General features: G+C 47.9%; 1 protein-coding gene across 1 annotated transcript in view; it reads left to right on the top strand.

Moving 5' to 3' along the window:
* Positions 1–6,221: 6,221 nt before the first annotated feature.
* KAZN (kazrin, periplakin interacting protein) overlaps positions 6,222–12,203 on the top strand; it is a 204,418-nt gene continuing 198,436 nt past the window's right edge. The window contains exon 1 of the mRNA XM_032131606.1: positions 6,222–7,113. Coding sequence (XP_031987497.1) covers positions 6,993–7,113 — 121 coding nt within the window. The 5' untranslated portion in view covers positions 6,222–6,992. The remainder of the gene's footprint in view (positions 7,114–12,203) is intronic.

Here is a 12,203-nt window from a genome sequence, read left to right as displayed (position 1 = left end):
CATTATGGAAATATTTATTGTTATTTCAGCCAAGGAGGTCTTAAAAACGGATATTGAATGTGTTCTAGCTCTGACACAACAGGAAGGTTTGGGGTTCTCCTGGCGGGTGGCAGGAGAGGAGGAAGGAGATGGAAGTGTCACCTTGGTCTGACAGGTTCTGTGCACAGACAGGGATTCTCCTGACAGCTCCACCCAAGGTCTGCACACCTGGAGAAGCAGCACATGAGCCTTTTGCAGTGTGGCATCTCCATTCAAATCCAAACCTTCTGCTGAGGTGTGTCAGTATCATGGAACTTCAAGGCTGCTGTCCTCAGCCAGGAGGGACGTGTTTGGGCAGGGCGTGCAGTGGGAGCGTTGGTTGTTTTCCTTCCTAGGAGTGGTCCCTGTTTCATACATTGTGTGCCATCACAGCACACTGAGGCACTTTATGCTTTCTTCAGGGCCATGGGACTTGGCACTTTTAATAGAATCCAAAAATGGTTTGGGCTGGAGGGACCCTAAAGCTCATCCCATTCCCTGCCTGCCATGGGCAGGGATACCTTCCACTGTCCCAGGTTGCTCCAAGCCCCGTCCAACCTGGCCTTGGACACTGCCAGGGATGGGGCAGCTGCAGCTTCTCTGGGCACCCTGTGCCAGGGCCTCCCCACCCCCACTGTGCAAGCCTTCTTTAAAGCTACTCTAAATGGACTGTCCCAGTTTAAAACTCCATAAGGGAGTCACTGAGGGTGATGGGCAGCCATTGTCATGGCTGCATTAATCCAGCCACATTCCTTAAAAACAACAGCAGATACAATGAATAGGTTTGGGAACAGCTGAATTATTTATATTAATATTAATTTCACATAGGCTAAAAATGGCTCTTTCACCCCAGAAAATCTGAAGGTTCCTTATGCATTATAAATCTGATCAGTTAGAGAAAATCCACTGTTGTCACTGTTGCCCGTCAGTGCCTGCAGCAGCCTAGCAGGCAGCCAGGCTCCTCTGGCAGTGTCACAGCCTGTTTGGCTTTCAGTAAATGCCACCCAGTTTCAGGTAAGTTTGAAGGGATCAGATTGTGCTGAACTGCCATTCTGTCCCTGCGTGAGAACCTTGAGAAATATTCCTTAAATAGCTATGTGCCTCCATTCTTCTGTCTGTGCTGTCACATGAAGCAGCACTAATTACTCCTTTTTATAAGAACTGTGGCTTTTTTAGGAGAAGGCTACATCCAAAAACAGGTAAGGAGGATCACTTTCTCATCATGAAGCTGCTGCCTGGAGGCTGTTCAGCTCTGTGAGTCGTGCTGCTGGCAGAAGGATGCAGAAAACACAACACTGCCGGTGGCTGGATCCCCTCCCAAAGTCCCAGTTACCAAATCCAGGGGCCTGTTTCATTCTTTGGTGCCAGTGCTGATTGTAAATGCTCTTCCAAGGCTATGGGACATAGAGAACTGTGTGTGCTCAACAGTGGACACAGAGGACACGAGTCCATCCTGCCTGAGCTCATCTGAGATGCCACGGGAGAGTGGCAGAAATAGAGCTGCACATCCAGCACTGCTGAGTAACATTTTCCGGGGTTGCGAGCCTTTGAGCCTTACCCTGGGCTCACACCCAGCCAAGATCACTGCTCAGAAGCTGCTGCAGTGCTGTGACACACCAGGGATGCTCTGGCCCCAAGGGCACTGACAGAAATAGTGCTGAGCCTCCTGGTGCGAGGGACATTTCCAGTGGTGCAGGGATGAGCTCACCTGGAAGTGGCAGCGGAGCACGTTCCGACCTGCTGGTTGTGGGCAATCTTCAGTTATTCCCCAGTGAGGAAGAGGAGGGGCACTGACAGGTGCTGGGGGTAGGGGACAATTTCAGGCTGTGCTGCATTTGGTTCGTATCCGGCTTTGCAGCTGCCTTGGAAGAAGGGGCAGTTGTTAAAAACCAGTTCTGGGCATATTATCTTAGATAGGACGTGCTAATGCAAATAGGGCCACCTCCCCTTTTTGTACTGCTCTGCTAAGTTTTGGGTCACCCTGACTCAAGCAGCACTTTGCAGGGTTGGTTTCCTGTTGGTGTTTTTGTCCTTGTGTGCCCGTGTGAGTGGCTGTGCGAAGAGCTGCGTGAGGGGGTATTAACTCCAGGCTCATCTCCTTGCCCAAAGTCAGCTTTTCTGGGCCTCTACACTCCTCCAGCTGAAGCTCTGGGGAATAGACTGTGTGAGGAGAGGCACTGCTTCAGAAAATCTGTACTATAAAACCTATTGCTCATGATTAAACTCACATCTTGCCATCTGCACAATGTATTTACTTCCTTATGTATTGAATTTTCCTACAGCTCGAGTGTTTAACTGACAGAACTGACAGACTCCCTGAACTTCTTTCTTGGGTTCATCTATCATGTGCAGTGATTCAGGCTTACCTGGGGTGTATTGATTCAGGAATACTTCTTAATTTGACCTTCAGAAGTGAAATATCCGAACTATTTCCTGTAGTACTCTATCTTAGTAGATTCTGTACCTGAGTTCAGCTTCTCTTTGTGACCAGCACCAACTGATTAGAGTCCTTTCAGAGTTGGTATTTCTTTTCTAGAAGGATATTTATATATTAATTAAGCCATACTAAAGCCTTACTTTTGATAAACTAAAATATTCTCTAAGTCCTTTAGGGCTTTTTCCTTCTGCACCACTTACGTCATTTTCTTCTGTGCCTTTCAAACTTTTATTTTTCTTGGAAAGAATAAAACTCAACCAAACAAAATTCTCTTTCAGCCAAGAGCTGCTGAAGATGTACTCTGAAGGAAGGCAGAAATATATTTAATTGCTGCCTCTGATGCCAAACCTTAAGTGCTTTGCTTCAAAGTGGGTTCTACAAAACTCCATTTGCCTTGCACGACACAGGCATCAGAATAGCAGAAACCTTCCAGAGCTGATGTCAGTGGTGTGGTCTAAGGAGGAATAATCACATCCATAATCCCCATGCATCCAGCCAGTGATTCCACCAGCCTTCCTTGTGACAATGCTGTGCTGGAAAAAAGGGCAGAAATCCTTACCTGCTATTTTTCCTCCCAGAGTCTCTGTCTTGCACCAGTGAAATGCTGATTTCTGACACAAGAAATGAGTTCTCACTTGGTACCATTCATAGCTGATGACATCTCATTAAGGATAATTTCTGAATGTTCTTTCCTGAGCCCTCCCCCATTCCCAAATCCTTTGCTGCAAAGAGCATTGTTGTGGATAACCCCATTTCTTGCACAGGGTATTTCTAGAGCTATGAAGTAGCACGGTAATGAAACATCTGTTCTCATGATACAATGACTTCAGCCGAGCTTCTTCTCTCCCTTTCATGCATTTTCCTGTGGCACACTGTTTGTTCAGTGGGATAATTGGATACGGAAGAGAAGCAGATCTCCATTGAGCTGCATTTTCCAAGGCTCTTCTGTCCCGATGTGAACTGTTCCGTGCTGCTGCCAGCATGGGCTGGGGGCGGGAGGTGCACAGAGCTTCTCCCTTTGCATTTTGGGGCCTCTGATCATCAGTGGGGAGGAAATGAGTGCTATAGCCGCATGAAGTGACCTGGGGAGATCTCTCAGCAGTCATTCCAGGCCAAGGGCCAATAAAGGAGCATTAGATGGACTTTTTCTGTCACTTGGTGGTTTGATGGTAACTCAGCTGTGGTGTTTTTAAGCTGCTTGTGTTGCTGCATCTGGGTAAATCTTCTCATGAGCAAATCTGGCTCTAGCAGTGGACTCATTTGCAGAAAAAGCTCCCACTCAGTGAGGGGTAGGGGTTGACTTCTGCTTTCACCTTCTTCCTACACTTCCAGAGCAATGAAAGCACAGATTTCATTCACTGTGTGCAAACACAGCTCCTCTAAATTGAGCTCCAGCATCTTAACAAGGGGCACATTATTCCTAGCACTCATATATTTCCTTTTCACCTAGAAAGAGAAGCCTTGAGTCAGGTTATGCGTTCTGTTAGTAGTTACTTTCTGTGCAGGGTCAGTTGCTGGAGTTCACAATGGCACCAGCAGAACTGGAGGGACCTTAAGGAATCTTGAACATGCTAAATAGACCTCAGGGTGTTGTGGTAAGCACAGAAGCCCAGAGGAGGAAATCTGGCATTGGATCATGTGTGGGACTGGGCACAGCAACACAGGTGTCAGCTGTGAGGAAAATCCAGAGGAGCTGCAGTGAGGTGGAAAACGTCACTTCTGTACCTCAGAGAGGGTCATTTCTTAGGAGCAAAATGTACTGAGCTAAACTGATCATCCCTTGGAGTGTGTCCAGAGCGAAGGGAAAGCACTGCTGAGCTCCTGTGCTCTGGATTTGCTCCCAGTGTCACCAGGAGAGAAGGTTGTGGATGCGGACACAACTCCCAGACCAGCCCAAACAGGAGGGCTTGTTTTCTTGCTTTCTGGTTTTTAGGGATGTGGACTGGCTGGATCCAATGGCAGGAAGCTGTGAGCAGTGGTGTGAAATGGAGCTTGGCCTCCTGTGTTGTGTCTCCTCTGCGCTGGGCTGGACACGGAGCCCCACAGGGAGCTCGGACCCTGCAGGAGCTCCTCCAGAGAACCCTCTGCAAATCGAACAGCAAACAGCCTTTAACCGGTCCCCAATTTACTCCCTCTCTGGGAAGCTTTCTTATCCCCAGAGTGCCCCTCCCTCCAGTGACCAAGTCCTTAGCACCTGCAGAGGACAGGTTTTCTAAGATTATTGGGTTGTTTTGATGGTTAAAAACCTCCAGTGCAGTCTCCTAATGCACAATGGAATTGGGGAGAAGGAAAAATACATCTGTGAGTTCATCTGCAACACTAAAACCCCTGACATCTTGAAGTTGGAAAAGTTTTGCTAAGGAAGTAGAGAAAAAAGATTTGCAGGTAGCCTCTTAAATAATTTGCTTTTTTTTTTCCCCCCCTAAATTATGCTTTAATATTTCACAGCTGGACGCAGCTCTGCAGTGGATTCTGCAGACAAGTTACCAAACAGCTCGGAGAGGATTTCCTGGCACATGGTCAGAGAGAGCAACAGGCACAGCTAGGGAGGAAGAAAACAGCCACAGGAATAAATACCTGAATGTTGAAGACATGTGGACCAAATGGCCCAATTTTTGCTTTCCTCCATGTGATAGACAAGAAGGTCAAGTTGAATCTCTTGTTCATGTGAGGGCAGAAATTCTTCCTGTGTCTTTAGTGAAATAAACATGCAAAGTAGTCTCTGGTTTGTTTGTTTAGACTTTGTCATAGATGATCTGAGCCTAGAATCATATAAATCATAGAATCCTAGACCAATTAAAAGATGCTTTAAAGAGCATCTAGTCTGACCTCCGGCCATGAGCAGGGACATCTCCAGCTCCATTAGAATGCTCAGAGCCCCATCCAGCCTGACCTTGAACATTTACAGGGATGGGGCAGCCACAGCTTCTCTGGGCACCCTGTGCCAGGGCCTCACCAATCTCGCTGTAAAATATTTCTTCCATAAGTAGATGTAATATCTGAGGGAGTAGATACAATAAACTGACCCAGCTGGGATTTTGTGGACAGCTCCCGGCTCGGTGCTCACCCTGTACAGCGATGCTGCCCCAGGAGCTGGGCTGCTGCAGCACAGACCACGAGACGTGACTTCAATTCCCGCTGCTCGGAATTTTCCAGGTGTTCCTCAGCCTCTCCCTGCCGCCTTTGGCTGCAGGAAGGGGCTGAGATCATCGTCCTGTCTCCCCCGGGTTTGGTTGTGTCTGCAGGTGCCTCTCATTCTCTGCTCTGGGCTTTCTGCTGCTGTAATCTGACAGTTTCTAATTTCCACCAGGGTCACAGTGTGTTCTCCTAGCCATGCGGTAACGTTTCTTCCCAGCAGATTTCCCAAAAAAAGCTCTGATGACTCATGGAGGACAAATTTATGCAGAGCTCCCGTAGTCAGCATCCTTTGCATTGGCAGAGGGAGTTTTTGAAATAAAGATGAATCAGCGCTGTCAGACTTTGCTGGGAGTTAACTCTTGGCCCCTTTTCCCTGGAAACAGCCCTGGCTGGTGCTCACACTGAAGGAATTCCAGCCAGGCATCCCTGCGGGATGCAGAGCCACGGGCACCGCGGGCAGGTTTAAGAGCCAGAGCTCGCGTCTTTCCCCGTTTCCCTGGAGCATCCCTGCGGGCAGGCGGGCGGGAGGGGGTTAAGGTAGCCGGGAGGGGGTTAAGGCAGGCGGTTCGCTGCTCCCTGCCTGAGTTAGCACCACCGAGTGCTTCCAGAAGCGCTCCGGGAGCAGCCGCTGCATCCGGGCAGAGGGAGGAGGGCCGGGCAGCCACTGCAGCAGGGCAGAGGATGTTACTTAACGCGCCTCCAGTCTCCTCCCCCTCGCCGGAGTGGCTGAGGGAAGGGGGGAGCGGGCTGTAGGGAAGGGACAAGCGGCGGGGAGTGATGCCGGGAGCCCCCGGAGCCCAGCCCGCCCGCCGCAGCCTCGGCGCGGCCGGTCCCACCCGCGGCTGCATCCGCTGGAAGCCTCCTCTGACCTCCTGAGGCTCAGCTCGGGCTCCAAGCCCTGGGAAGAGGCGGAGAAAGATCTTTCCGGTGCTCCGGCATCCCCGGTGCCCTCGCAGCGGGTGGCCTGGAAGGACGGAGGCTCCGCGCCCCGGCGTGGGAAAACTCCCGTGTTCCTGGAGGAGATGTGTCCGAGCCCACGGACGAGGTAGCCGCTGGGTTTGGACATCTCGGGAGAAGAAAAGAGCCTCATGACTTTGCTCTGACCACGGCAGATACCCCAGAAAGGGCCAATCCTCAGTGCCTGGTGCTAATTTGCACCTGAAGCCACTAGACCTGCCCAGGACACACGAGAACCTCCTGGAAGAGGCACAGACGTTTGGTTTTCTCGATGAAAATACTGATGACACTCAACTGAAAACATGTGTGCTGTTCCTCTCCCTTGAGAAGAGGGAAGGGAGCCTCCTGGGATTTCGGGAAGATGCACTAGCGTTCCTCCTTGGGTGGCTCCTCCTGCCCGCTGAGGACCTGTGGGGGACAGGAGGTCTCGGGGCTCTGCTCCATGACAAACACTCAGGACTGCAGGGAAGCCATGGACTCCCCTCCGGTGACCTCCAGCCCTGCTGCAGGGCCCGTTACCTTCTCCCAAGTTTTTGGGCAGCAGTGCCAGCTCATGGAAGCAGGTAAGAGAGGAACATGCACAGGCACCACCTTGTCATCCTACATCCCACCTCCTGGTTTGCAATGTCCTTGCTGTCCCTTTCCTGTTCTGTTTCCCAAGTTCTTCCCTAAAATCTGGTGTTTTCCAAAGGGAAAATTGGGGTGACCCCTTTTGCATTTGCACACCTGCCTCAACTACCCCTGAAACCACTCAAAAGCTTTGTGCCCAATCATTTACAAACAGGAGCAAGGGTTGGGATGACTCTGTGGGTTTGGGTTAACATGGGCTGGAACAAGCTGCTCTGTTCCTGATGGTGGAAGTTACTGTTTGGGTGTGAGCAAAACATGTGTGGTGATTTTTGCATTTCAATACAAAGGCATTTAAAGTGGAAGTTGATTTGCTGCTTTGGAAGGTGATTGCTGCAGCATGTAGCTTTCTGCTTTGGTATTCAGCTCTGTGAAGGACAAAGTGGTTTTTTTCCATGTCTTTCCCTGGCTGTTTGTGTTACTGTAGCACCTGGAAGCTCTGTTCCTTTTCCCAGGTGTTTTCATACATTTCTAACTCTCTACAGATGGGCCTGGTTATTTCTTATCTGTGCCTTTTGGCAAACTAATCCCAAATTTTCCATGTTTGCCTCTTGCTCCTCACAGATGCTCTGAAGCACCAGTCCATGAAGTGCCCCAGAGATGTGCACTCACATCCTCCTCCTTCATACCTGGTTCCCCAAGTTTAAGAGATTGGATAAGGGATTTTGCAAGATTTACTTCTGTTTTCCTGTCCCTGCTGATAGGTTGCCCTGAGGAAGGATGTGTTTGTTTACTTAGAGCCGTGAAGAAACCTGGGTTTCTGCAGTGATGCCAGAACTACACTTGCTCTGAATTTTTAGGGCTTGTTTTACTCAGATTTACTGGTACTTTCTTATTACTGTTTGTGCTGGTGCAGATATTTGGCAAATTTGTCCTGAAAAGTGTCCCATCCTTTTCCCTTCTCTTTTCTCTCTCTTCTATTAGCCAGTTCTGGAACTAATGATGTTTGGATTGTATGTTTCTACTGAGGTGGTGACATTAAAAATATTATGTATGAGAGTTTCCTGCAGATCTCTGTGGGACTTCTGCTCTGCCTGTGGTACTTTCACAGGTAGAGCTGGGAAGATGACTCATTAGGTGACTAATTAGCTGACTGTTACTCAGTTAATCAAGTCTGAGATCATGCTACTGCCTCCAAGAAAATGTCAGGCAGATCTTCAAGAGGGTTTGGTATTAAACTTTCCTATTATGTGTCCTGGGATCAGTCCAAAAGCAGTGGATCCATTGTGTCAGATCTTACCCAAAGAAGAGATGTAGGAGAAAGCCCTGGTCCTGGGTGAGTAGTTTGTTTCCCAAATTAGCAAGACCAACGAGGTGGGGAAACACAGGTGATAGTCTTAGTTTGGTTTGTTTTCCTTTGCCTTTCTTAGAGGGAAATGTCCCAGAGGAAACCTGGGACTTCTGGATTTTCAAAACCCACCTTAGTCAGTCAACCAGAAGATTTTCTTCCCTCTAGTGGATCACCTTGGTAGGATTTTCTAGATGTTTTCGCAGGTACAAGGTGAGATGCAACGTAAGGATGGTTGCCATGGATGTCAGTGACATCCAAAGGGATCCTTATGGCAACGACAGTGTACGCTCAGCACTCCTGAAAGCAGAACTTCAGCTGAAGTGTCTGTGGATGTGTCTGTGTTCATAGGCCTTGCAGTGTGGGCAGGAAGGATGCCCTAAGGAAGTGGGAGTGGGTACAGGTTTGGGACACCAAGCTCTGCTTCCTTACTTGTGTCCTGTGTGACTGAATTGACATTTGGGAGAGAGCCACAAAAGGTCTCAGTGTGGAGCAGGGCTGTGCAAATGCCTTTACAAACCATAAAAGCAGACCTTGCTCCTGTGATTCCCTCAGCGACAACCTCTGAGGAGCTGTGAGGAGCCGAGTTCTGGCCCAAACAGTCCAAATCTCACAAGAAAGATTTGTAGGCACCCAGTACCACATCATTGTCATTGGTGACATTTGGGCTCCTCAATGACGCTGGGATGTGCTTGAATGATAAAGGTGCTGGCCTTAATTAAATGTCAGATTTTGTGCCTGGAGAATTGCTGAGCTTGAGATAGATCACAGGCTTGACAGCACACTTTGATGTACCACCTGCAACAGTCTCGTGGTTTTTATAGCTTCTGCCTGTGGTGTAAGGACACTTCTCCAAAGCACCTGTGAGAAGAGCTGGGCCCTGCTTGAAAAATGTGCTTTAGGCTGTGTGCAGTATTATCTGTTCTTGATGGAGAAATCAGAGGGTGTGTGGTGCTCCCCTGCAAACATGTCCCTTTCTCCCAGTGCTGCTCCTCAGTAACTTGCTCTGGAAACCGAATACTGAATGTTTGGAAGTCAACTTCCCCCTTGCCAGCTGTTCCTTGTCCCCACTGATGTAAGACTTGAAAAGTTGGGGTTCTTGTGCAGCTGATTCTGCTGCTGATTATTGGTTGATTATTCATGCATAGCTTATGGAGATTTCAGTAGTCACAGTGTCAGCCTGTGGGTGTGTTGGCACATGGGAGCCCTGCTCCAGAGCTGATTTGCCCTTTGCACAAGTCCTTGCTCCGTATTTAACCTCTGGAGCAGCGTTTGCTGGCACAGTACACGGGATACTCTTTGGAAAGTTATTTTTCTACCTTCCCATTTTATTCTATTGCCTCTTACCTCACCAATTGACTACATCTCCACAACTTTGTTTGCTGGGATGTGTTCCTGGTGGTCACCTGGGTGTTTATTTGCCCTGAGTGCAGGGAACAGTGGGGATGTGGAGGCTGCAGCTGGCTGAGCTCCCTGCTTTGAGAGTTCACTGACAAAACTCCAGTTTCCCAAGGCAGCAAATCCTCGCTCTTGCAGGTATTAAATTTGGCTGATGCCTGAAGGATCTGTCAGTGTCACCTGGGGACATGGTCACCTTTAGAGGGAGTGTAATTCCCAAAGGGGGGCTGTAATTCCTGCCTGGGATCACTCAGGGAATAAGGTTTCTGTTTCTTTGGCAAGCCATGCAGGGTGGGTGTTTTTCTGCCTTTTCCAGCCTAACTACAAGGCTGATGATTTCCAAAAGGAGTAATTGGGAAAGAGGCTGGCTTCACAGCCCTGTCCTAAATCTTCTGATCCCAGAAGAAATTCCTGCCTGCCAGGCAGTGCTGGAGGATCTTTCTTGCTTGAAGCACAAATTCGGATCTGGCACAGGTTTGTGCTATAAATTTTGCTAATACCCGAATGAAAGACTCTAGTCTTTCTCTTTAGAAAGAAAACAACAACAACAAAAAATGAGTCTGAAGGATTTATTATTGTCACTACCAAACTTAAAAATGAGGGTTACTAAGACTTTGAAGGGTATTTCCCGTCTGATCTCCCATGAAATATTGAATATATGGAGTGAGACCTGATCTCCAAGAGAGCTGAGCATTCTCTGGAAGAATTAGGCTTAGTAGAGAAACCATTTATTTTATATATGGGCAAATTCCAAGCAATTTGTTTGGCATAATGCAGTTTTCTGGACTTACTGCCATGCATTATTCTCTGACTCACTGCTCCATTAGATTAATTTTCATTTTCCTTCCATTCCTTGGCTCTCAGATGCTGCTGATTTGTTAGGCTCCCAATATTTTTTCTTTGTATCTTGCCAGTTAATTTTCCATTGGTTATGAAATAAGGAACTTGATTCAAGATGTGACCAGAATGAACAAGAAAGTAATTTGAAAATCATCCAGACCTTAGGATTTTGCAGTGAGCCTCTTCCATATTATCTTTCCATTACATATGTATTATCCATTACATGCATTCTGTATTCCACTCCGGCGGCTGCTCCCCAAATGGATGTGAGTTTGGTTTGGCTACCCAGTAGAAAATTAAGGACATGATACAAAATTCTTAGGAGTTCTTCTATGGAAATTATTGTTATGTGGCTCAAAGCTTTTGCCTTTCCCCCCCCTAGATCTGTAGTTTAGCTCTTGATCCAGTTTCTCTCAAGGGGAATGTGAGGTGAGGTTGATGTGGCATTACCTAAGCAAAATATTTGTCATGCAGCATGAAATCCCTGGAATCTCGTCTGATCTGGCATCCTCTGCAAAGATTTTGTTTTGCAAACAAAGCATGGAAGACAAAACATAGAATTCCTTCATCTGGTGCTTGAATATGGTTTTTAAACAAATAAAATAGTATTTTAAAAATATCTGCTTTGTACCCCCTGACTTGGGTGAAGGTTTGTTCAGGAGCTGGGCTCCTCGAAGCAGAGTTCAAATCTGATGAGCGTTAGATCTGAAAAAACTGATTTATGGGAAAATTTCAGCCCCTGAGAAGATGTAGAAGGAAATCTCTGACCTTCCAAACTGAGGCTGAGTGAACATTCACCATCTGTGCTCTCGTATTTTGTGCCCTTTAGTCCCTTGTGCATTTTTCCATGCTTTAATTAAACAGCAGCCAAACAGGATCTGGTTTCAAACCATGTACCTGGAGCTGAGACAGAGCAGAGGTGATGCAATTTCACCTTCTTCCCAAAAGCTGAGTTTAGCAGTGCCTGTCAGGCACTGAGGGAGGTGGCACAGAATCCCAGACTAGTTTGGGCTGGAAAGGACCTTATTCTCCAACTCCTGCCATGAGCAGGGGCACCTTCCGCTATCCCAGGTTGCTCCAAGTCCTGTCCAACCCGGCCTCAAACACTTCCAGGGATGGATTAATCTCAAAACTGTGGTAATTTCTTCTGTTAGGTTTCCTGAATTACAACACTTTGTGAGCTCAGGCTCCAGCTCCCAGAGCATCTGAGCAAACCTTTAGTGACAGCTCTTCTTGCCTCACGTGGACAACAACAGAAAAGAGCATAAAACTTGCTTGGCTTGGTTGGTTTGAGGCCACACGGAATCAGGGCTGGGAATGTGTTCCCTGGCACTTGGCGCATCAGGTTTCCTACGTTCGTTAGTCTGTAATAAATCTTTCATGGTAACAAGCTGTCTCATTTGCTCTCCCAGGAGAAGAGGGGGTGTGTGGATGCCGAAGATGTTTTCAAACATGGTTGCAGCAGTCTGGCTTAATTACTGTGCCTCAGGTTATATTAAC

This window comes from Corvus moneduloides, chromosome 22, assembly GCF_009650955.1.
Source record: "Corvus moneduloides isolate bCorMon1 chromosome 22, bCorMon1.pri, whole genome shotgun sequence".
In the NCBI taxonomy this organism is placed as follows: Eukaryota; Metazoa; Chordata; class Aves; order Passeriformes; family Corvidae; genus Corvus; species Corvus moneduloides.
This window is presented reverse-complemented; position numbering and strand designations above follow the sequence as displayed.